Below are 26,914 nucleotides of genomic sequence, written 5' to 3'. Positions count from 1 at the left end.
TCAGCCTGTTGAGTCAGAAGTGTCGAAATGCCAAAGACTCAGTTAAGATCAGACACTGATCTAGAGGTTCCAGAACATCTCTAAATCACTTAATTCTTCAATGGGATGTAAAAGTCCTATGAGAAATCAGCAGCATTCAGTTTTGCTCAACCCATTAAGATAGACAATTTTTGATTGAGTTTTCATGAGTAAGACCCACTTCATCAGATTACAAGACTACAAGACTGCTTAGCTGCTTCTTTTTGAAGCTACAGACTAACATGGTTACCCCCTGAGATCATTAAGCAAGGTAACACATGAAATTGTAACAAAATATATGGGAGACGGTGTCATAAGGGTCCGTCCATCTATTTCAAAGCTCAAGAAAGGTTTAGTTCAAACTTCAAGTGATACCTTTGAGTGGTTCTGTAGAGAAGAGTAGATGCAATTAAGGGCTATGGTTACACTACAACCCTCTGTCGACAGAAGTCACTGCTAGAAGAGAATTCCCAACAAAGCTTCTGTTGACAGAGTGCGACCATACACAAAAGCAAGTCAGGAGAGTTCTCCTCTCTGTCGACAGGGTGGCCAGACTGCCTGGCTGCTCTCTCAACAAAACAGACACCCGGAAGCACAGCAGACAGGGCTGCCCATTGTTCTGGATGCTCTGTCTGTTGAGAGAGGTCCCCTGTGGGTGTTTACACGGCTATTTTGTTGTCAGAATCTGTCGACAGCAGTGTTATGCCTCAAAGCTTTGAGGCAGAATGCTGCCAGAAAAAGTGCTGTGTTATGTCGAGAGACTGTTGACAAATCCCATTTTGTGTGTGCACGTTCCACGAGTTTTGTTAACAAAACCAGAGTTTTGTTGGCAAAACTTGCTAGTGCAACCATAGCCAAGTGGAATTTCTTGTTTGGGAAATAGAGTGGTCTCAACATAACATATTTTATCTCTTCATTCCACTGTGAATTCCTCTTTGCTTCCCTGGTCCACCTGCTGCTCAAACTTTTCCTTTTGTGTAATCACCTACAAGTCCCACATTTGCCACAATGGAGAAATTAGATACTATTGGTATTTCTACTTTCTAAGCTTTCTTAACATGGCCTCCTTATGTCGTACCTTGCATGTGCACGTGTGATTCAGAGGTTGGACCTGGATATTGCAGAGTTCTATGAAGCATTGTATTTCAGTGCCAACTTACTCAAGTGTGGTTGATTTGCTGGCAGAACATCCTAGGCTTCAAATTAAATAAAAAGAATGCAAGCAAGCGTATCTTCTGTGGAATGGGTGAATATTAGTAACATGTCTTTATCTGTTGGGGGGAAAAGGTCAACTAGTTAAAGCAAAGGATAGTCATTTTCAATGTACTGTGAATCCTAATTAAAATAAATTGCCTCTGACACACTAATCACAGCAAGTGAGAGCTGTGATGTATATCTGTGTAGAGATTGACTAGACATGGGAACATTTCAGCCTGTACAGTGCTGGATCAGCAATTAAATGGGATCTGTTAACAAGCAAATTACATTTCTTCATTATAGCCAGTCCTCTGCTGTGTTAGAAAAAAGTGTGAATACACTTCAAAGTAGGTTGAATTCTGCCATTCTTAATCCAGTAAAATTCCTAATGATTTCTATGGAAATTTTGCTTAAATTGGAACTGCAGAAGTTGGGCTTTTTTTTAATGATGAAAACTTTCTATGAACTAGTTTAACTTTATCCTTTTTACTGTCCCTTTATGACTCCATCCCACAATGTGCTAAGCACCATTTGAGAGTACCGTACAGCTCAAATTCTACTGACTCCAATGGGAGTTGAGAATGCTCAACATTTCAGTGCATTCAATGCATTGAAGATTCAAGCCCTTATTTACTTGAAAAGTGTGTGTAGCGGGAGGTGGGGTGAGAAACAGTTCATCTTGAAGATTGCTTGAGTAAAGCATTTTTATAATAGTTATTACCAGCAACCCAGGCTTTTATAAGTTTCAGATTGTTTTGCAACTAGAGTTATTTGCTTGTCAGAGGAGTAGGTGATGAACTATTAAAATGCTTCCGTTCACTGTACGCAGCTTGGTGTTTACAGGCATGAGCCAGTGAAAAGCAACCTGAAGAAAAAAAAATTTCCTACCATGAAGTTTGCACCATTTCTTTTCAGTCCTGTTTTTCTTGGGCCCCACAAAATACCCCTTTGCCCCAAGAATCCAGAAGTACTGACAAACATGAAGTTGTACTTTAAAATAAAGTGGGGAAAACAGTTTTGTTGATATATGGATAATATCTGGTGGCTGACATTTTTCTTCGCACTTAATATAATCTCTTGGGCCACGTCTACACTAGAAGCATCTGTCGACAGAAATGACTCTCGGAAGGGATTTGCTGGCAAAACTTCTGTTTGCAGATAGCATCCACACATGAAAGCAGATTGAAAGAGCAGTTTGCTCTGTCTACAGTGAGCAGCCAGATTGTCCAGTCCTCTCTTGACAGAATGGCTGACTGTTAAACCGGAAGCCCCATCTGTCATCAAAAGGGTTCTGGAGTGTTTACATGACTGTTTTGTCAACAGAACGGTCAAGATAGGCATTATACCTGAACAGGGAGAGGTAGAACACTGCTAACGGATATGCTGGGTTTTGTTAAAAACTGTCAACAAAGCACATTTTGCATGTAGACACACCACAGTTTTTCCTGACAAAAGCCCAGTTTTGCCAGGGAAAGCTCGTGTAGACATAACCTTTGCATCACTGACCACCCACATGATTCTACAGCACACCAATATTTCTGAGGTGGGGAGGGATTTGCCATTCATAACTGCTTTAACAATCTATACCATGGATTGGTTATTTTTGGTACTTAAAGTTTGTCAACATGGTACTTTAATGTGCACCAATTGGGGCATAAATTCTGCTGCATACCAATATGTCATGCACTAATTGTTTCCATGCACCCAGATGGCCCAGGTGCAAGGTGTAGGAGGCCTATCTCTGTGCCCTTGAAGGGTTGGAGCCCTAGGTGGAAGGGCCAGGGTCAAGAGCAGTTGGGCCTTAGTGCCATCAGGAACACAGCCCTGGCCCATACCCAGCCCTCAGAGAGCAGCAAAGTGATACATTATGTATCCCGCACCATTTTGTTCTTAAGTACAAATTTACATCTCACAGCCACATATGTATGTAAAATCATAGCCCAGAAATTATATGTGGCTGGATATTACTATTTCTGTCGTGGGTCAGGCAAGGAATTTGTCTTCAATATTTATTGTGCTTCCCACGTCTCCCACTAAACCATTCTCCTTAAAGACTTTCTATGTAAATAATGTTTGTTGTGTTGTTAAACTGTTGTTTTTTTGCCTTCCTGTATCTGGAACATCATACTAATTTCTACAAGTTGTGACTACTAACAGAGAGCAATCACCTCACAGACTTGTACCGAAAAGAAGAAGTCATCAGTGTGGGAGGAAATGGCTGCATCCACAGTCCCCGCTTCCCGAGTAGCTACCCCAGGAACCTGTTACTGACATGGAGGCTACTCTCGACGGCAAATACGAGGATCCAGCTGGCCTTTGACAATCAGTTTGGACTGGAGGAGCCAGAAAATGATATCTGCAGGTGAGAGAAAAGCTACCCACCGAGCTAATCATGTCATTCTAAAAACCAGCTGACCAAATGTCTTCCATGGTGTTTTGGAGGGGTCCGGTAGGGATTTTGTTTCAGATTAAGGAGATGTCTGGCTACCAACACTACAAACCAAACTGTGTGCATGAACTTATCTGCCTCAGGCTTGAACTGTTTTCTGTCCAGCAAAGTCCTCGTGGGGTCTTATAAATGCAGAGCACTTAATTCCCATACACTGCTGGCTACCTCCTCAAAAGCTAAAAGAATGAGGGTTTGCCATCTGTAATTAAGGACAATGGGTGTTTCTTTGTTTTCAGTTGTGTGAAACACATCTTTCCAGCATGTCATTTTAAACCACAGGCATTAACTGCAAAGGGGAAGGATAGACAGGACAGAGCCAGGGTAAGGGATCAGTGTGCAATGTCCTTGGAATTGTATGACCAGAATGACTGACTGGCTGTTAGTTCTCTGTAATTATTATTTGCATGTAGATATAATTTATTCCAGCTGAAATACAGCTCCAGAATCAGCAGTATACTCTAGCTGCTTTGTACCACTCTGGTGATGAAAAGCAGCTCTAAGGGCAGATGACCTGGCTAGATAAACCAGGTTTATGGTTTTTCATCCCCAGAACACACAGTTGAATTAGGCCCATAATGAATAAAATAAACTTTGAAGAAAGTTTCTATTTTTCTTGTTTTTGTTATTTAGTGGTATACAGTAAATGCTTTCATATCTGGCATTCTATCATCCGGAACTCTCAAATAACCGGCATTTTAACTATAAGTACAGTAAAGTGAAAGTAAATAAAGATAGTACAGCAAATACAGTATAAGTTTACAGTGTACAATACTACTGTTGTTGGTAAATAAAATACTCTGTGTACATTTTTGTTTGTTTCTTAATATATAATCTTGTTTTTCTTTAGTGTTAAACATTGCTAAGTATACCCCTCTATAATCCAGAATATTTGACTATCTGGCAACCTCTTGGTCCCGGGGCTGCTGAATATGAAAGACTTTACTGTATCTAGTGTGGGTGGACAGCCCAAAGTCTATCCATGCACTTTCCAAGGCACATCTTCCAAAGCCAGATGGCTTTGTGGCTCCCATCAACCTTCCTTAGGCTATATCTACATTAGGCTAAGGAAGTCGATTGCAGATACTCAATTCTAGCTACAGCAATTGAGAAGCTAAAATCAACGTATCTGCACTCAGCTATCTTGGCTGTCTATACAGGGGAAGGTCAATGAGAAAGTTTCTGCTGTTGATGTCCTTACTCCTGGTGTCTTGCGAGGAGTACAGGGGTTGACCACAACCCCTGAGAGGTTGATTTTGCACACCTCTACTAGAAGCACTAAGTCGAACCCCAGAAGATTGACCCTGAGTGGGTCAATCTACTGGGGTAGTGTAGATCTGCCCTTACTCCTAACGAGGGGCAGGAGTACTGTTGCTGATACAATCACCCTGTAAGTTCCTACTATGTGCACTAAATCAAACTCCGGAAGATGGAGCGCAGCAGGGCTGATCTTCTTTATAGCAAAGACATTCCCTCTGTCTGTCTGCTGTTACTGCACCTAACCAGAAATACTGTGTTGCTACTATTTTATTCCCACCATCTTTCATATCTTCTCCCAGCATCTTATTCAATTAATTTGCATTTAGAGGGCTTGGCCAGCCAGTGTGGTTTTATTATTATTTCTCAATGTTCTGCATTCTCACTAAACTGAGAACACCATTCCAGTCAGTTTGTTTTCCAGTTAATAACAGAAGAATGCAGACTCAAGCTGACCATCCTTCTCTGCATGTTTATTATCTTGGCAGCTTGTACTCTGCTCTGTTGATGTGAGAGCAGTCACAGTGTAGCAATAGTTACCTTCTAAGAGCACAGAGGCTATTCTGGAATGCAGAGATGACTGCCCATGGAAACAGCCTGTTAACATTTTACATAGAGAATAAACTATGGCTGACCTTAAATCATTTCAACCTTGAAATATGGATCTAATTTACTGTGGAAAAGGATGAAGTGTTCTCTTATAAAAGGACATAAAGGGTGATGACATGGTAGGGAGAAGTCAGGTCATTATCTACACATACTGGATTGTAATCATGGCTACAGACAATCTGTCTGCTTTCAAAAGCTACACATTTATGAAGCAGAGAAGCAAAGACCTTCCAGAATCTGTAGTATGTATAGAAGTTAGAAAAATATCCTGTTCTTTACAGAAATACAATCTTACCCTGAGTTATCGTAAGGCTTTTATTTACATGATGTTATTACTAGAATGAAGTTCCCAGAGGATTACTTAAGATGACTTTCCAGCTTGTTAAAGACCCTATAGTAAGTAACATATGGGCCATGTCTACACTAGCCAAAAACTTCGAAATGGCCATGCAAATGGCCATTTCGAAGTTTACTAATGAAGCACTGAAATACATATTCAGCACCTCATTAGCATGCATGCGGCCGCGGCACTTTAAAATTGACGCGGTTTGCTGCCGTGCGGCTCGTCCAGACGGGGCTCCTTTTCGAAAGGACCCCAGCTACTTCGATGTTCCCTTCTTCCTATGAGCAGATGGGATTAAGGGGACTTCGAAGTAGGTGGGGTCCTTTCGAAAAGGAGACCTGTCTGGACAAGCCGCGCAGCGGCGAGCCGCGTCAATTTCGAAGTGCTGCGGCCGCCCGCATGCTAATGAGGCGCTGAATATGTATTTCAGCGCTTCATTAGTAAATTTCGAAATGGCCATTTGCATGGCCATTTCGAAGTTTTTGGCTAGTGTACATGTAGCCATGATGTTACTTTATCAGTCTGGAGAATCTTTGGTTTTTTTTTATAAATCAGGTGGTTTCCTCAATTTTACTTCAGATGCTCTCTCTGGCTGCTGCTACCCTACCATTCTCCTGTCAGAGGTGACATGGTACTGAGGCAATTCGAATCTGGCTAATAAGGTGCTAACATGCATATTCAGAGCCCCATTAGCATAAAGGCGGCTGCACAAACAGACTTCAAATTGCAGATTGAAAGTGTGGATGGGGGCAGCTTTGAAACAAGCATCCACTTCGACATTCCCTTACTCCGATCTAGTTCTGTGGGAGTTAGGGAATGTTGAAGTGAAGTGCTTATTTCGAAGCTGCCCCCATCTACACTGTCAATCTGCAATTAAAAAGCTGTTTGCACAGCCACTATTATGCTAATGAGGCACTGAATATGCATATTAGCACCTCATTAGCCTGCTTTGAATTGCCTCTATATCATGGCATCTCTGACGGGAGAATGATAGTGTAGCAGCAGCCTCTGTCCCTTTTTCAGCAATACATGCAAACACTTTCTTACAAGTTAAGTTAGTTAGTTAGTTAAAGCCTGTTACACCCACTGGCATGTAGGGCATCAACAAAGGTCCTCCACTTCTGTATGTCTTTGGCCATTTTCTCCAGCGTATCCCAGTTGTAGTTCATTCTCTTCATGTCTGCCTCAACAGTATGCCGCCATGTTGTCTTGGGCCTCCCACGTTTCCGTCATCCTACTTTGCTTAATGGGTGGCTGAACTGGGGCCTCTGCTCCTTATCATCCTTTCTGTCGGTTTGGACTTTACTCCATTCCTGGTAGTTTACGTTCAAATTTTTGTCAATGATACTGGCAATGAGGCCAATAGCTGCTGCGGCCTCCAGGGCAAGGTGGGAGGAGAGCCTGGCTGCACACCCCAGAAGGGACAGGGTCAAGGGCAGAAAGGGTTGGGGCATTCGGCCCTCAGCACCACCTGGACTGCAGAGCTGGGCTCCCCACCTCGTTTCCCCCAGAGCAGCGCTGCTGCAGCAATTCAAAGGGGCCTGGAGTTCCACCCACTGCTACTGCCAAAGAAGCAGCAGAGGTGGCCAGATCTCTAGGCCCCTTTAGAATGCTGGGCCCAGGGCAACTGCTTCCTTTGCTGCCAGCTCTCCCCTGCCACCCCACCTCCCCACCCCACGTTACTGATTTCAAATTACTAAAATATTTAAATGCGCTGACATGCCTTTGGGGCTGAAAGCAGGAAAGATGAGCTTTTTATTTAACTGTTTGAGAAAGGAGAGAAAATCCAAACAGTGACAGAAGTTTCTGCGTGTCTTATTCATGCTCTGAAAATTTTCATAAGCTCTTTCATAATAGCTCAGCGAGGAGTGGTTCGGAAGAGGACTTAAATTATCCTCTTACTATGTAGTTTTGCGTAATCATCTGAAAATTCTCCTCTCCCTCACACTCCTGTGATCTTAGGGTCAAAGCCACTTCAATTAGCAAGTGTAGTGCTTACAAGTTAATGGATTTGCACCATTTTATTCCAGCACTGACTTAGAACTGGTCAGTCCTTGTCCTTCATTGGCTTGAAAGAGCTACAAGTAGTCTGTTACGTTTTATGCATCTGTGGGTGGGCTGAAATTGGTGTTGTGGAGTTATAAGATGAAACTGAAAGGACACAAATGCAAGTCAATTATTCATTTGGAATTGCTAGCCTAGGCTGTAGAAAGGCTGTGAGATCCTCCTGACTGAAGGTCAGCATTAGATCACTGGGCGCATAAGTTTTACAGTAACATTAACTTTTAGATAGCATGAAATGTTGTTTTTGCAGAATTTAGATTCATTTAGTGACGAGTTCCTGTACATTCATTATTTCCTATGTCGTGTGATGTTGGGAATATAAGTGCTGTAATGCTAGCAACTCTACAGCTACATCTGATTTTTATTTTTATCTGACAGAATCTTGGAGGAATTAAAAACCATGTCAGATGTTTATGGAGCTGCTCAGACCCACCTAACTGGGTAGAGAAGAACTGTTTAAATGATAGGCCCCAGAGATTATTGAAACTGATTGAAAATCATTTAATTAATTAATCATTCTAATAGCCTTCTAATCGATCAATACTTGTTAACATGCTTTGAGAACAGAATTCTTCCCTGAATACAAATTCAAAGTTTTCGTGCTTAACTGTTAGGTTAAGAGGACGCCTCCATCCATTTCACCATCATACAATTATAAGGTTAGAAGGAATTGCAAGAGGATCATCTACTCTAACTCCCTGGCAGAAATTGTTGATGTGTTTAACCAGGCAAGACTATCCAGACTCCTTTCTGAAAATCTCCACTGCAGGAGTTTCCACAACCTCCCAAGGCAGTATGTTCCATTGCCCTACGCTTCTTGCAGTTAGGAAGTTTTTCCTGATATTTAGTCTAAATCTGCTGTGCTGTGATTTGAACCCATTGCCTCTGTGGCAAGAGAGAATAACTTCTCTAGCAGCCTTTCAAGTATCTGAAGAACTTTATCATATCTCCTACCCCTGAGTCTCATCTTTTCCAAACTAAACATATCCCATTCTCTCAGCCTTTGCTCATAAATGTTCTTAGATTTGTGTATTAGACCCTCTGTCAGCCTTGTCTCTAGCTTTCTACCAAGGCTGAATGGAACACTTGGGGCCTGACCCAAGTGTATTGAAATCAATTGAATGACTCTCACTGTTGTCAGTAAGCTTTGGACCACAACTTTGATTGCTGCCCTCTTGGCTATCTAAAGCAAGAGTGTGGAAAACTCAACAAACTATACAAGCTCCTGACAAAAATATATGAACAAACTGATACTGCTATAACTGTGTGTAACCTATGTCAGCAGTTCTCAAGCATCATTGTATCACAAGCCCTGTCTGCCAACCAAAATTACTACGTGACTCTGGACATAAGTGGGCTGGAGCCCAAGCCCTGTACTCTTGTCTAGAGCCCTTGGGATCTGGCTTCAGCCCCGGACACCTGGGCTCAGGTTTCATCTTCTCATGCAGGCCACAACAAGTCTAACACTAGACCTGGCAGTCCCATTACAATGGGGTCACAGCCCAACTTAGGGTTTCATCCCACAATTTGAGAGCCATTGACCTAACACACTGTGGCTCTTCCCCTGTGCCCCCCAGTGGATAAAACATGTATAACATTTTTATGAGTCAATGGACCCATTTTACTGAAGCAGCTTAGGTCATGGGTTCAGTCCCAGCAGATGACCTTCCTGGAGGCATCATTATATAAACTGCCTAAATTCTCTGTGCCAGTTAAGGTTACTATACCAAAATGCCTCCTTTCTGTAACTTAGTATCTTGATCTAAGTTACTAACTTCATAGAGCTAGAAGGGTCCTTCAGAGGTCATTGAGTCCAGTTCACTGCCCTCTTAACAGGGCCAAGCACCATCCCTGGCAATTTTTTTTTTAATTTGCCCCCAGACCTCTAAATGGCTGCCTCCTCAAGGATTGAGCTCACAACTGGGGGTTTAGCAGGTTGATGCTCAAACCACTGAGTTATCCCTCAAGTTCTGAAATTCAAATTTCTAACTACATAAAACAAAGGTGATATGGTTATTATGTAGCAAAGATAAATTCTGTAAAGGCATCCTCTTTGCAGCAGAGTAAGAAATATTGTGTGCTTGCACTTCAACAGCCAACAAAAAAAAAATCTCAGCACATGCCACAACCAGTTCTACCACCCTACCTATTTAAGATTCTTAGTAACTTCCAACATTTCAGGCACTAAACTGGCATTTTTACCACATGTAATTTTTAATCAAGTGTTTTGTCATGGAATCCAATGTACATTTTACCAATTTTTGAACAGTGTTCCTGTGGCATAGTGGCAGCAGCTTGATGTGATGAGAATTTAATAAATTGTCAAACTAACTGCAGGTATGATTTTGTGGAGGTGGAAGACTTGTCTGAAACCAGCACGGTTATCCGAGGACGGTGGTGTGGTCACAAGGAAGCTCCTCCAAGAATAACATCCAAAACAAACCAAATAAAGATAACCTTCAAATCGGATGACTACTTTGTGGCTAAACCTGGATTCAAGATTTATTATTCTCTTGTGGTAAGTAACTTAACTTCTTAATGGGCACATAATAGGCCAGTGAGTGAAAGAACAGCAATGCTCGGAAAGTAGATGACATAGATAACTACAGAAAAGCCATCCAGCAGCACTTTAAAGACTAACAAAATAATGTATTAGTCGATGAGCTTTCGTGGGACAGACCCACTTCTTCAGATTTGCAGAAGCACTTTTAGTCTCTAAAGTGCTACTGGACTGCTTTTTTTTGATAGTATATTGACTATCACGGCTTTCTCTCTGTTACTACTTAATAGATAACTACAGCTGATCATAACATACATACTTTCCTTCTAGCCACTAGACACAGATAAAAGGAGTTTTGATGTCCTGTTATTAAATAGAAATTAGAGACAAACCCATAACAAGACTTACAACTAACACTTTGCGCACTGAGGTTGCAATTTCAATACAGAGGGAAACAACACAGCCAATACAGCTGAAATAGTTGCTGTTTAAACTCCATGTTCATTATCATTTTCCATAAAAAAAATACTGCTACGGAATTAGTACTGTGATTCTAAGCATGAAGTCAGGAGTGTAATCCACATGCACTGAAATACATGTAGTATACAGTGTGTTAAGGTTCAAATTGTTGTTACAAAATCTATGCTTCTTTGTATTATGTAGCAGTAGTGTCATTGTAGAACACACTCATTTTGATGATGTAGAACACACTCATTTTGATGAGATGAGGGCCCTCTCTTCTTAAAGATGCAGGAATACTCATTAGTTGAAGTAGATTTTTAAACAACTGTGTTTTCCTCATATTTCCATCAATAATGTTATAATCATTTTGGTGCAATGTAGCTGAATGGAGATAATAATTTATTAACCTGAAGTCATTATGTTTTCATAACCTTCACAAACCATATTTTTTTTAAATTCTGTATTGTGTTGTGTTTAGGTTTTCTTATTCCTGTTAGCAATAAGATTAATTTTGTGCTTGGAAAAATCCAATATTTACACCAATTCACTTTAGCTAATGGCTTTTGCTTGAGTGTAAACTATTGTACACAGAGCCCATTCCATGTCTAAATATGGGAGATACATTTTAAAGACATGTTTAAGGCTGCAGATTTTGAGCCAGATGCTGCTTCCATGGGTAAACACTGTGTCTACTCATGAAGGAAAACACCACTCTGTGGCTGCATTTATACTACATTCCCCTTTTGAAAGGGGAATGCAAATGAGTGAAATCAGAAGTGCAAATGAGACATGGGTTTACATATCTTGTGCCTCATTTGCATATTCTCACACAATCTCATTTCCAAAAGAGACTGCTTTTGAAAAAAAAAAAAGAAACAGCAATGTAGGCAGGGTTTCTTCGAAAACAAAACTTTGAACCAGGCCTAAAAGGCATTTGATTTTCATCTCAGCAACACCAACAGTCCCTACAGATATCTCTTCTGAGAAAAAGAACATTTCATTTTAAGAGTGTGTTTGGAGAATAGGGTCCCTTTCTTAGTTGCATTTGAAAAGAACCCTTCTTCCTGAAACAAATTAGGAAGGATTCTTTCGAAAATGGGGTTTGTTTTTGAAGGAACCCTATCTACACGGCTGTTCTTTCAAAAGCGGTCTCTTTCTGAAGCAAGATCGTGCGAGAATATGCAAATAAGGCATAACATATGTAACTCTGCACTTCATTTGCCTTTCCAATCTCACTCATTTTCATTCCCCTTTTAAAAGGGAATGTAATGTAGACGCAGCCTGTGTGAGTAAGGACAGGAGAATCTGGATCTTAATTTGAAGATAGTCCAGCAAGACTAAGTAACATTTATATTGTTGCATACCATTGAGTATTACAATGCATAAACCTTTAAAAGTGAAGCAGGATCTTTTACATCATGACTGTTTGATGTTTCCAGACCATGTACGCCTAGTATATGACACTTGGGTTTTGAGGAAATGAATGTTATCATTCAAAGCACAGGATATTCATCACTAGAAAGCTCCAAGTGTATTTGGTCTACTTATGTAATGCTTAAAGAGAGTAAACAGAATGTTTTCCCATCTAGCTAGTGTGTGGAAGAGAATATTCTCCAAACACACTCTTAAAATGAAATGCTTTTTTTCTCAGAAGAGATATCTTTAGGGACTGTTGGTTTTGCTGAGATGAAGATCAAATGTCTTTAGTCCTGTTTCAAAGTTTAAATTGTCCAGTTGCAGATCCATAGGATTAATGTTCAGCAGACACCATCTTTAGCTGATAGTCTTCACACTGTCACAGGACTAAGTACATATAGTGGATATATCCTGCACACCACTGGTCCCTGAAGGCTGAACCCAGTATACATTTGCAAGCAGAGAGTTATAATATATTATTGAACCATGCACGAACATATGATGCATCAGATGAAATTAAATATATTTAAATTGCTTTTTTCCTTGCTCCACAGCCATTTCCATCTTTGGGCTATTTTTGGAACTTTCCTGGGAGACCTTTCCAGTAATAAATGCACGCAACTTTATTTTAAAAAGAAAAGAACCTGAATTAAAATAGACATTGTAGAGTTTGGGAGGGGATCTCTGCTGGTTGTGTGCACCATGTTTGTCCTACAAAATCTTAAGAAAAAAAATCAAAGCAAGTGAACCAGGTTTTACCTAGTTAATGGTATATTTTGGTCTAGATACAGGAATTACTGCATAAAACTCTATGTGACTGGATGGCACCTTCTGGCCTTGATATCAGTAAATCTTAATGGAAACTACTCAAATTCATTTCAACTGGTGCATATAAGCTTGTTTGTCAGTTCACCACTCTGCATGTGACACACACAGATTGAGGCAGTGCAAAACTTGCAAGAAGAAAGAGCTATGGTTATCACATCTTCTGGTATGTTCCAACTTTGCTCTTCTTCTATTCTTTCCATTTAGAGAAACAAAAAGTAGCTTTAAACAAGGAAGGGCATTTTTTACAAATAAGTTTTTCAAATGCAGCTACCAAGGTTGAACCTAAGTACATGTACATGTTGCACATGCAAAATAAATTCATGTACACACACAGGTACTTAGGCTTATAAGGGCCCAGCTTGTGCACACAGATGCTCCATGCTGAAATTGCAAATCTAGATCAGTGCAATTATAGCTCATCATAGGCCAGGTCTACACTAGGAGGTAAAATTAATTTTAGATACATAAATCTAGCTCCGAGAAATGCATATCTGGAGTCATCTTATCTAAAATTGAATTTTGCTACAGTCCACACAGTGGAAGGTTAATGGGAGAAACACTCCTGTTGACTTCTATAGCTCCTGGCAAGAGCCAGGAGTATTGGGGTTGACTTCGGTGCCATGACAGTTCAATTTAGCATATCCCCACTAGGTGCACTAAATCAAACCCAGGAAGATCGACTGTCAGTATGTTGCTCTTCCCATAAATGTAGCTGTACCTATAGGCACCTATTTCTCCCTTTATTTTCTTATGAAATCTTTTTTTCAAGTTTCATAGATCTAAAAGACAAGCATCAAACCAATCTGAGTACTACCCATCCCAACAAACCATAATCTGGGGGCAGCCTGCAAAATTGTTTGAAATTTCTCCCTTCCTTGTTCTTCTTTTCCATGGTGTGGTTGATATTTAAAAAGATGTTTAGGTTGAGGGGAAAGAAATGTTCCTTCACTGATTACCCTTAAATATATAAATGCCCTGTTCCATGGCTAAGTATATGCATAGCTCTGGAGAATCCTGACTCTCATATTTGGTATAATTAAATTACTTTATTTGCATTGGAAATGAAGCACTAAACCTTCAACCTTCTTACCTGGCTTAACTTCAATAGAGCAACTTCCAGTGAAGGATCTGACTTGCAGTTATGCTGAGTTCAGGAAGCATTAGGTTCACATGATCAGACACACTATAGTGTAGGCAGTTAACTGGAAAATCACACTGGTACACGTGCAAAAAATCCCTACTCACGTTAGTTCCATATATGCTAATGGGACTGTTTGTGGAAATGAGCAGAATTGGGAGCGGAATTTAAAAAATATATTAGCGTGAATGTACATAGTAAGAGTCAGTAAGCAGTAGTCCTAGGCCCCACCCCTTTGATCTTGGTCCTGTCCCTTCCAGGGTGCAAAGCTCAGCCCTTCTCCCACCTTGCCCCTGAGACTGCAGAGGCTGTTGGCCCCACTGTCAATAGCAACTTCCTCAAGATATTTAACATGCAAGCAAAACAATTCACTTAACTTAGCAGTGAAGGCCAGCAGTGCAAACACAGATTCAGAAATTTTGGGCCCAGAAGTGCTCCACTAGTCTGACCTCCTGTATGTCACAGATAATAGAATTTTATCAGCTCAAATGCAATTTTAACTTATTTCTGTGTAGGATTCCATTGATATTTCTCCTCTATGCTTTGTTTTAAATTGCTACTGGTTTTTTTCAGGACAAATAAACTTTACTGATATCTCCAAGACAATATAGGTTGCATAGAAACCTACCTAATACGCTGCATATGAAAACATGCGATAATAGTGTGCAGTTATTTTCAGTGCTTTTGCAATCCAGAAAAGGAATCTCCGTGGATTTTTTTTTTATGGTGGTGAGTTCAGATGAATATTTTGGTTTTGTTAATTAAATGATCAGGAATGTCACAAATCACAGTACAGGGATGTGAACTGTTATATATATTACACACACACACACTTCTCACTCACTCTCCTGATTTGTTTTTCCCTATTTAAGTTTTGATTTCCTGAATATGCTAGACAGGATAGATATTTTCATAAACACTGTACACAAAAAATTGATACTTCATGTTATGAAACTGCTCGTTACTTGAGATGCTGGCAGATAACCAACTTCTGTGTTCTTGTCTAGAGCACGTTGCCCTCTCATAAAATTGTCAACAAGAGGAGCATCTTTGTGAGGGTCGAAGGTGGAGTGGGAGAGAAATGAAGTTCTTTCTAATTACATAGAACTGAACCAAAAGCTTTAAAATTCCTTCCCCATTTATATGTAAACAAAGGATTTGGGAGATTATATCTGGTCATTTTGTTTAGGAGCAAATGCAACATTAAAAGAAGCATTACAAAAGTACTTAGTGGGCTATACTCCTCATCAAAAGTGAACAGTAAATCTCACATGAGAAAAATGTTTACGAATATGTGTTTGCATGTCAAAAGAAACATACTTCTCACTCCATTAATCTTGGCTAACGTCTACATCTCTTGAACAAGAAGAGGATTTTCTCTTCATTAGTGCAGAGGCTGGGACTCAGTAATTCTAAATTCTATTCCTTAGTTTATCTGCCTTGCAGGACTGTTACAAAGTGAATGAGGTTACATGGCATATGGGAGCAAAAAGAACCTTTCAAGTGTACAAAGCAGCACAAGAGAACACAAAAATAATTGGACAAAGGAAGTAAAAGTGAGAATTGTATAAATGGGGTATGTTGACTGGAGTCATATGAGTGAACCATGTCCAAGGGCTGGACTATGGTTTTGGCAATAGTGTTGGAGAGAAATTCATAGAATGATAGAGTTTACAGTCAGAAAGGATGATTATATCATATACTTTGACTTCTTGTACATTGTACGCCATAACGTTTTATCCAGTTTCTCCAGTTTATAGATTAGGGAGTGAGAGATGCTCCTATAAAGTCTGTAACACTCTATAAAGCAGATAAACTGGGGAATGGAATTTAGAACTTCGGAGTTCCAGCCTCTGCACTAATAAAGAGAAAATTCCCTTTTCATATAAGAGAAGTAGGAAGCTTGGCAAGTGAGAGGGAACCGGCCTGGTCATCCCTGTAACAGATTTTGTCACGGTGTCCCTTGCTATGTATCGAGACTCTCCCCCGTTAATGGCATCCTCACTTGGAGAGACCTGCTGGTCCCCAACACTGCATTGGTGCTCTCTGTGACCCTGGACAACTGTGCAGTGGGAGATAGCCTATGGTGTAGCATTAATCTTGGGGCTAAAGGACAGAGGAGAATCTGTCTGACTATCAGTAATCTGTAGTTCTGCCCTCTTAGTATATAAGTGCTTCCCATGTAAATTAGGACCCACTTGACAAAATAACTAGTGGACTACATGAGTCTTTAGCAAGTGTTATTTCATCACTATAGGAGGTACAGCTTGGGATATATATGAAGTCTTTTGTTTTCTTCTTCCTTCCTGCCATTGTTTTGATTCTCTTGGGCAAGCTCCTCTGAGTGCAGGGTTGCACAGCAGGGCAAGAAGTGGTCATGCTCTAAATTAGTTTGACCTGCTTGTAAGGCTCATTCCAGCTAACTCCTCTTCAGCTCAGGATAATTTTTATCCAGCCTCTTGTGCTTTTTCTGTAGCATGGTTCCAGGAACATACAGCTGTCTTGGTGGAACATAGCTGGACATGGGATGATAGCTATAGCTGGATTCTGATTTGATGATGGTCCTGAAGGTCAGGATTAAAGCTTCACACAGGGAGCTGTAGACTGGGAAACAGTAGAGAATGGAGGGATGGGCATGGATTTTCATGGCTCAGGGAGAACCCCATTTCTGAAGAAGATCCTCTTATCAGCTTATTGTTGCAGAGTCAGGTGCAGTGTATTATAGCAATATAGTCCTGTTACCACAGAGGTGTGGTTTCTGTCTAGGCCTACAAGTCTTTTAGTGCCACTTGAATTCTCCCTGTGCTTTCTTTTGTGTTTTAAGACTGATTATGAGTCAAAGATGACACTGAGGTTGGGAGAGGATGAAGAAATTAGCAACTACAGTGGGAAGGGAGGGTGCTGAAAGGTGTTGAGGGAAAAGACATGAAACAGAAGGGTTGCAGTGAGACAGTCATATCTGTGAACACAAAGAACATGAACAGAAATGGAGGTATTATTAGAGTCACTGGTATAGAAAGTGCTGTTATAGCAAGAAGATTAAGACACTCGTGTAAGGCAGGGGCAGAAGAGAGAGCCAAGAATGGACACGAGTGAGAGCAACTCAGAGGCTGTGTCTACACATGCCCCAAACTTCGAAATGGCCATGCAAATGGCCATTTCGAAGTTTACTAATGAAGCGCTGAAATGCATATTCAGCGCTTCATTAGCATGCGGGCGGCAGCGGCGCTTCGAAATTGATGAGCCTTGCCGCCACGTGGCGCGTCCAGACGGGGCTCCTTTTCGAAAGGGCCCCGCCTACTTCGAAGTCCCCTTATTCCCATGAGCTCATGGGAATTTGCATGGCCATTTCGAAGTTTGGGGCACGTGTAGACACAGCCAGAGTGAAAGACGAGGAAGTGGGACCATCTGTGGAAATGCCAAGGGAATTACCAGAAAGGCAGGAGGAAAGCCTGTACAAGCAATGCGACACAGATTCTCAGAGGTGATAAAATTGAGGAGGATTTGACTGTGTCAGACTCACCACAAGCTTCAGAAAGATGAGGATGAGAAATAGGTCTATGGGCTTGGCCAAGAAAAGATTAGCTGTCACCTTTGTGTCTCAGTAAAACTGAGTGGGCAGAACCAAATTCCAGAGGACAGAATAGCAGTAAGGGTTGAGAAATAAGTTAAGGAAATATGGATTGGATCCTTAGACTATAAGATGGATAGAACGCTGGCTTGATGGTCAGGCCCAATGGGTAGTGGTCAATGGCTCAATATCTGGATGGCGGTCTGTTTCAAGCGGAGTGCCGCAAGGCTCAGTTCTGGGGCTGATGTTATTCAATATCTTTATTAATGACCTGGATGAGGGACTGGACTGCACCCTCAGCAAGTTTGTGGATGACACAAAGCTAGGGGGAGAGGTAGATACGTTGGAGGGTAGAGAGAGAATCCAGAGGGACCTGGATAAATTGGAGGACTGGGCCAAAAGAAATCTGATGTGGTTCAATGAGGAGAAGTGTAGAGTCCTGCACCTGGGGCAGAAGAATCCCAAACATTGTTACAGGCTGGGGACCGACTGGCTCAGCAGCAGTACGATGGAAAGGGACCTATGGGTTATGGTGGATGAAAGGCTGGATATGAGTAAACAGTGTGCCCTTGTAGCCAAGAAGGCTAACGCCATACTAGGGTGCATTAAGAGGAGCATTTCGAGCAGATCTAGAGAAGTAATTATTCCTCTTTATTCGGCACTGGTGAGGCCACATCTGGAATATTGTGTCCAGTTTTGGGCCCCCCAGTATAAAAAGAATGTGGCTTTGCTGGAGCAGGTTCAGCGAAGGACAACAAAAATGATTAAGGGTCTGGAGCACAAGACCTATGAGGATAGGCTGAGGGATTTGGGCTTGTTTAGTTTACAGAAGAGAAGACTTAGAGGTGATTTAATAGCAGCCTTCAACTTCCTGAAGGGGAGCTCAGAAAAGCAGAAACTGTTCTCAGTGCTGTCAGATGGCAGAAAAAGGAGTAATGGTCTGAAGTTGAAGAGGGAAAGGTGTAGGTTAGACATTAGGAAAAACTACTTCATGAGGCGGTTGGTGAAGCATTGGAATACATTGCGTGGAGAGGTGGTGAATTCTCCATCCCTTGAGGTTTTTAAGTCCCAGCTGGACAAGGTCCTGGTTGGGATGACTTAGTGGGGGTTGATCCTGCTTGAAGCAGGGGGCTGGACTAGACCTCCTGAGGTCCCTTCCAGCCCTGTGATTCTGTGTTTCTGTGACTCTGTAGTAGTCATCATTGTTAAGGAGCAAGGCAAGAAAGAGTTGGTGAGATATATGAAGGCAACAAGCAGCAAGAATTGGTGCAGGTTTAGGAAGGTTTGTGGCATGCTTGAAGGCAAAGGGATAAGAGGCAGGTGACCAATTCAGTATAGGCATTTTCCTGTCTAAAATTCTGCTTGATAGGAAGCACGGGAATTGGGAGGGGGTTGGGTTTTTGGAGATTATCAAAGAGGGTGACGCGGTGGGAGGGATTGTAGATGTGAAAGCCAGTCATGGTGGGGAGGAGAGGAGAAATGCAAATCTTTTAGCAAGGTTGGTGGAAGAGCTTGAAGGGGAGGACAATTAGACAATAGTTGTAGACATCTGTCAGCCTTCAACTGGCAAAATTATTGTTTTCACCTAAAAATAAAATGTATTTGAGACTGTGTTTTCCCAGCTGCAGAGTCTGTAAGTGGTGACTCTGTTAGTTGAATAGACTGGTGAAGAATAGGCCTTTTTCCTTCATCATTCCTTGGTGATTTGACTACTTAGTTCACGTTTCACTCACTTACAGTATAGTGTTGTCTACATGTTTTTTCCATAATGTTAGTCCTTACTGTATCAGATTAAAAGTAGAAAAGGCATCATGTGTGCTTAGGAGTGCAATTAATTCACACCACTGTGGGACTCTGGGTGTGTCCAGAATTCAGAGGCATGATCGTAATATTCAGCCGTTACTATAAGTAACACTTTGCATCATCCAAAGATTAGACAAATGTTCAGTATGAATTCAAGTACTGTATTACTTGAATAAGTATTACTAAATAAGAGAATGTAGCAACTCTTTAAAGGTATGATTCAAGTAAGATGCACTAAGATCTTTAGATTTTAAAGAACTGAGATTCTCTGCTTGTAGCTCCTACCTGTTGCAATAGCTAACTAAGAAGTATATTGCTTATCTGATTTAAAGGGTAAAGAGGGAATGCTTGTTCTTCTGAAAGAGGAAAGTAACTTGTAGCCACAAGCAGGAAAATAGCGGAAGGGTCAATTGACTATCAGGAGTGTACATGATATACATTGGCATCTAAAAAACATGTATTTATTATTTCTTGCAGAAGTTCACAGAGGTTTCATCCAGGGTTGAAGGCCACTTTTTTTGAGTGCTGTGCAAAGAAAAAGGCTTTGTTTGCCTCAGAGAATTTACAGTCATGTTAGTACTGAGGCACAGCAAACAGTAGGGAACACAGGAGTGGGGAGACACAGGCCTTTGTGAATACCAGAGATGCATATATCTGCATAAATAAAAAGTCATTGGAGTAAGGGGATTGGATTCTAGTTGTGCAGGGAGCTCCAATCACCAAGCAATATAGCAATCTTATGACTATGTGTGCTCTGACTTTGGCCCAATGAATCTCTAACTACTTAGCCACAATTAAACAGCTGCTCCAAGAGATACTAAGGGAGCTTCACATCAAAATACTCTCTAACCAGTTCAAATCTGTGTTTGTAAATTTGGGATTTAGGTGCCTAAGTCTCTTTATGAATCTAGCCCTATGTAGATACTGTACAGAGAAAGGAGGAAACTCCATCTGCCCCCTTACCCTTACTTCTGCTTGATAAATTTCTGTAGGAGATGTCTCGTGAATTCAGACATAATGTTGGACCTCAGCCTCCCTTTAAGAGCATATTGAAAGACTTGTTAAAACCCTTCACAGCAGGCTAAATTATTGATGTCTTTTAAAAGAAAACAAGACCCATGCATCTTTCCAGTCTCTCTGAGAGGGCAGCCTCCAAGGTGTGATTTCTAGTTTTGAATTATACCAACATTTATTCCACTACATGTCAATGTTACCTTTTAAAGACTGACACAGACTTAAAGAGTGTTTATCTCAGGCTTCTACTTCAGACTCCATTTCATACCCAGAATTGTTGCAAAGAAGTTTGGTGTCATTCTTTGGAATCTAGAAAAACATCTCTGCACTAAGTAAAATGTGGGTTTGATGGTTTGCATAATGAATTGTCTGGAGAATAAATTATCGCCATATTTATTGTAACAGCTGAAAGTACTCGAAAAAAGCTGATAGCTGTTGATTAACTAATAGTCCATATTTTAAGAGTAATTTTAGCTTAGCTTTTTGTTAAGTTATACCACAGCTGTGGACAATTGTAAAATCTAATGATTTTAAAAGCTTTCAGGTCATCTAGTCTCTCTTGCTCCAAGTGCAGAAATGGCCTTTCTTTATGGTACATTTATTGATGTTTTGTCCAATAAAGATTTAAATATGCCAAATAGAGATGAAGACACAATCTAACAAATCACACAGAAAGTATTTTTGCCTTGATAGCCTTAACTTTCTTTATGTTAATCTCATCCCTTTTCTTGTTGTTATTCCTCCTTTAATTATGATGAAAAACTCTCTGTTTCTTATCAGTGTTGAAATCCTTCAAATATTGTAGAGTTTCTTTCTGCCCCCAACCTGTTAGTTATCTCTTAGTTAAGCAATAATGTTCACCTTTATCTTTTTAACTTTACACAATCAGTCCCTACAACCTCCTCACCAACTTACCCTCCCCACCTATTCCAATGTATTTATAGGGCTACGGTTACACCACAGCATTCTGTCAACAGAAGTCACTGCCAGAAGAGATTTCCTGACAAAACTTCTGTCAACAAAGTGCAGCCACACACAAAAGCCAATCGGAAGAGTGCTCCACTCTGTCAACAGGGCGGCCAGACTGCCCAGCTGCTCTCTCGACAAAAAGGACACCCGGAAGCACAGCAGACAGAGCTGCCCATTGTTCTCGGCACGCTGTCTGTCGACAGAAGGCCCCCCTAGGGCGTCACTACAGCTTTTTTGTCCACAGAATCTGTCAACAACAGTGTTATGCCTCAGAGAAGCAGAATGCTGCTGGCAAAAGTGCTGACTTTTCTTGACAGACTGTCGACAAAATACATTTTGTGTGTGGCCATTCCATCAGTTTTGTTGACAAAACCAGAGTTTTGTTGGCAAAACTCACCAGTGTAATTGTAGCCTAGAAGTGAAGTTAGCAAAATCCAATGATTCATGTAAAATCACATCCAATGTGTGTAAAGAGCTACTGTTGCCCCTGCTTCTGGATATTAAGCTTAAAATTACACTGGTCCCTTGGACTGCTTTAAAACACTTGAGACACTTGTCAAATTTGCTCTCTGCTATCATCATAAGGGAAGTTCACACTTCATTCAGAAATGGGGTTGTAGTTTGGGTAACCATATCTATGTTATCATTAATCTAGCTGTAATGAAAAAAATAAAATGAAAACTCATCAGCACGATCTGTAAGAGTATTTCTGCACTGCTCCACAGTTAGGACTAAAAGGCTGTAGAGGCACAAACTTAATTGTCCTCTTTGAAGAGAACTACAGTAGTGTGAACTCTGGACATTTATGTTTGTTCCTGTAGTGTCCACATCGGGGAGATACAGAGCAGACTTTGTTGCACAATGCTATTCACACCCCCTTGCTCTACATGCCCTCAGACTATTTCCGCCTTAAAGCTTCTAGGTTTTTCTTTCACTTGGCATACCTGAGACTAGGATGTATTAGCTCTCACGTTTGCAGGGTGAATGTTACTGTGTTATTTCTGACCATCCTTTTAATCTCTCTTTGTCCTCAGTGATGTTCACAACTCCTCCCAATGTAATAAAATCTGAAAATGTTCTCATACTTCCTTTTCCTTTTCTGGAAATAAATAAAGTTGGTCATGAAATTTCTGTCTACATGAAATCATACCTACCTGCCTTCCTGCCGCTGATCCCTGTGCTACTCCACTAGACACTGCTTCACAGTTGAATGCTTTTTGACTATTTGTGATAGCCATTGGTAAGCAGTCCCTCATCTACCTTTGAATCCACAGGACAGTGTTTGTATCTAGGCTGAACTGAATTAATTCTGAAATAAGATTTTACACATTGCTGTTGCAAATGCTCTGCTAGAAGAGACGTATCACATTTCCAACTCTCTTTTCAAACCCATTCATTTTGTAATCTAACAAAATCACAGTCCACTTTGTTGGGCCTGTATTCTCATTGTCTGATTAATAATTAAAGCCATGATCTGGTAAGCGACTCTGCATAGGCAGAGGAGCAGGCCCATACAAAATCGCCTGCAGGATCAGGGTCTAAAAATGCAGCTGTTGTTATTGAGAACCGAGGAGTCTATCTGCATGTTGTTTTTCAACAGTCACCAGATGTGGGCATTGATGGCTAAGTCTTCTATGACCTAGAGCTGTCCTTGCAAGCAAGATTAATTCATCTTAATGGCATTTTGCTTGGTTAAATATATAAAGAAGTACTATAGGGCAAGAGGGAAAGTGGATTTCAGCATCACATTGTTCTCTTGTTCTTCAGGTGCAATAGACAATGGCAGTTCTTTCTACCTCAAGAAATGCTCATTTTGAATCAGTGCCTGTTTCCCAATGTATTTCAGTGTATACATGATGAGAAGCATATCTTGCAATAAGAGTCCTTATATTACTGAAAAAAATAGGTAACTCCTTTCTCTCCTTTCATGCCCTTGGCTTCTTGAAAATTGCACATCACTTCCCCCTGCCCAGCTAGGCCCCACACCTGCAAACACATGCTTCAATTTTGTCCCATGAGTAATCTCGTATTTGCAAGAGCAGGACCCTAGTGAAGAAGTGCATGGGCCCTGATTGTTGGATATACTGCATGTGAGTTTGTATTGTGGCTTGTTGCCAGTAAATTCTACAAAAGCTCTTATGTGGAGGCTAGTCACCTTAGGCCAAGACCCACAAAAGATCCATTGATTGCACAGGAAGTGAAGATACGAAATACTTTTGCATATCTGGGCCTTAGTTAGGCTGCATCAACAGTATGAGATAAAATTGATTTTAAGTCAGTTAGTCTGATTTTTCCAAGTGCCTGTCCTCACTGTAAATTCCATTAGCTGGATCTATGGACCACTAAAATCAATATATCGAAATCGTAAAATCGTAGTAACCTAATGGATATAGCTTTCAGTTCAAATTTAAAATTCCCAATGAAGGGTAGTGAGGATGTGACATGTCTTTAAAACGAATTCATTAGCCTCCACAGATGTCTCGTATGTGCCCCATAATGCCCCACAGTTCTCCACTCTGGCCTCTTACATCTCAGATGCTGTCAGGTACAGAGGAATTAGGCAATAAGAAGACCATTACAGTTCGGCACCTGGAAGCCCATGGCTGTAAAAATCTTCTTTCTTTTTCTTTGCTAGTAGTGCAGCTGTGGGGTCTGTGGTTCTATGTATATCACTCTTAGCTGCCTTTTTTTCTGCACTGCCTGGCCCACCCGTATCATGTGTCAGCTAGGCTGTGGGTGGGAGTCATGCTTGTCCGGTAGGATGAGAAACTTCTTTTCAGCCATTTATATGGTGTCTTGGACCCTCCCACCATCACCTACGTTTCTTCCCCCCAGAGGTGCCACACAGTCCAGAATATTCCCTCACCCAGTTGCATCATGTAGCTTGACCCCAAACCAATAAAAGGACATGATGCACAAGGTGCCAGGCAGCTTGTGCATGGTGAGCATCATGATTTTCAGGGGCTGGCTGTAAGCAGGGGTCTTTTAGCTACCTGAGGGAAGTTTGCCCCGGTGGTCATGATTTTCAGGAGCTGGCTGTAGTCTGGTTCTTTTAGGCGGCCGTGGGAAGTCTCCCTCAGCAATCACGGTTCTTCTTCGAGTGTCCCCGTGGGTGCTCCACATTAGGTGTCGGGCTCGACCGGCGCCGCAGATCGGATCTTCCAAGCAGTTTCTGCCGGACCGCGCATGCGCCGGTGCGCACCACTCCCCCGCGCGCTCCCGGCCACGTGCGCGATCCGGTCCCCGCCAGTTCCTCTTAACCGCCGTCGGCTGCAGACGGAATCCGAACTAGGCTAAGGCCAAGTAGCGTATTCAATTACTTTAACTGTTTTTCTTTAAAGTTTTTCAAGTACTTAGGCTACTGCAAGTTAGCCGGTTGTTATTTTTCAAAAAAAAAAAAAAAAAAACAAGCTACAAGCGGGACAGCTTCAATCCAGTCCCAGTAACAAGCGCCGGAGGCCAGGAGCATCGGGCCGTCTGCCCTCCTGCTGAGGCAGGCCATCGGACGGGGAAAACAGCACAGGGAAGGTGCTAAGTACCCGCTTAACAACTGAAAGACTCACCAACAATGTCCTCTTCAGGATTTAAAAAAATGTGAGTCCTGCCCAGAGGCGATTAAGGAGAGACAGGGAGATGCGGCTTAAAATGCTGCTTTTGATAAGGCCCTCCAGCCAGACGTGCCGGAGCGGCCGCAGCAGGAGGGACCCTCCGGGGCCCATAAAAGGAAAGCTGCCTCCCTTACTCCATCAGCGCAAAAACGGAGGAAAGTCTCCCCAACCCGATCCCTGCCGGCAGCAACAGCGAGCGGGACGGGAGGAGCGAGCAGCCCCCAGCCGCAGCAACAGCTGATCGGTGGCGGCACGGAGAGCCACGTGGAAGCGGCTCAGCCTCCGATAATCAGCCAGCCGCCAGCACCGCAGGCAGGGCGGCGGCTTAAAACTGCTTTTCATAAGGCCCTCCAGCCAGACGTGCCGGAGCGGCCGCAGCAGGAGGGACCCTCCAGGGCCCATAAAAGGAAAGCTGCCCCCCTCACCCCATCAGCGCAAAAACGGAGGAAAGTCTCCCCAGCCCGATCCCTGCCGGCAACAATAGCGAGCGGGACGGGAGGAGCGAGCAGCCCCCAGCCGCAGCAACAGCTGATCGGCGGCGGCATGGAGAGCCACGTGGAAGCAGCTCAGCCTCCGATAATCAGCCAGCCGCCCCGCACCGCAGGCAGGGCGGCGGCTAAACAAGCGCCGGTACCGGCGGCACCGCAGGCAGCGGCACCGACCCCCGGGGAACCGGCGGTGCAGAGCGCGCAGGCACGCAGCCTGCAGGCACCGGAGGACACCGCACCTACGGCACCGCCCTCGAGCGTGCCGAGCTCGGTGCGGACGGGGCCGGGATCCCCTGTACGTCAGGGGGCGGAGTTACCTCCTCAAGGGAGGGGGAAGGCTGCACACAAGAGGAGGCATTGCAGCCCCTCTCCGCACAGGGCTGTGGAGTTGCTTTCTCACAGCCCTCCGCTTATGTTGCAGACTCCAACCAGAAGGCAGGGGTCCCCCCTAGCCTACCCGGAGCCCCCTTCTCCATTTTTTTTTTGCAACCAGCCTCACCCTGGCTGGGACCACCTTCACCCTTCCTGGGGTTTGAACCGCTGGACTATTATGCAAAATCGCTCTCTCCAGCCCTCCCCCAGACTCAGAGGGTATGCACCTTCCCAAGAACAGTGCCTATACTGCCATGGTCGCCCCTACCACGCGGGGCATAGACACCATTGGCTATCTACTAGGGAAAGATCCCCACAAACGATCTCGTACCCCCAAGGGCGATTGCGACCGGGGACAGAGACTGAAGCATCTCAGGGGGGACTGGTTATGGAACCCCGAGATTTTCCCTCGCAAACCTCTAGTGAGAGGGTGTACCATCACCAGCAGGAACCGGAAGGGTCCAGAGAGACGTACCCCAGTGGTTCCTCGCTCTCCTCCCCGGATGAGGCTACGGCCCCGGGGGACGTCCATCCTCCGGACGATCTCAAACAGTTCCAAGAGCTGTTTTACGAGGGTGGCCTTCACGCAAGGCATCCAGACAGCTAAGGTGCAAGAGAAACACCATAAGCTCCTCAAAAATCTGAGACCTCCGGCCTCCCCCAAAATAGCAATACCGCTTGATGACGCAACCTTGGAGTCTGCCACTATGATATGGCAGACTCCTGCGACTATTCCGCCTGTCCACAAGAGAGCGGGAAAAAAAAAAAAAAAAAAAAAAAACTTCGTGCCGACAAAGGGCACGGAGTTCCT

The 26,914-nt window shown here is 42.6% G+C and overlaps 1 protein-coding gene across 1 annotated transcript in view; it reads left to right on the top strand.

Moving 5' to 3' along the window:
- The window catches only part of PDGFD (platelet derived growth factor D), a 207,930-nt gene that overhangs the window by 116,025 nt on the left and 64,991 nt on the right, over nucleotides 1-26,914 (top strand). The window contains exons 2-3 of the mRNA XM_074984733.1: nucleotides 3,373-3,577; nucleotides 10,272-10,452. Coding sequence (XP_074840834.1) covers nucleotides 3,373-3,577; nucleotides 10,272-10,452 — 386 coding nt within the window. The remainder of the gene's footprint in view (nucleotides 1-3,372; nucleotides 3,578-10,271; nucleotides 10,453-26,914) is intronic.

This window comes from Carettochelys insculpta, chromosome 1, assembly GCF_033958435.1.
Source record: "Carettochelys insculpta isolate YL-2023 chromosome 1, ASM3395843v1, whole genome shotgun sequence".
Classification (NCBI taxonomy): domain Eukaryota; kingdom Metazoa; phylum Chordata; order Testudines; family Carettochelyidae; genus Carettochelys; species Carettochelys insculpta.
Note: the sequence above shows the minus strand (reverse complement) of the source record. Positions and strands in the feature narration are given on the sequence as shown.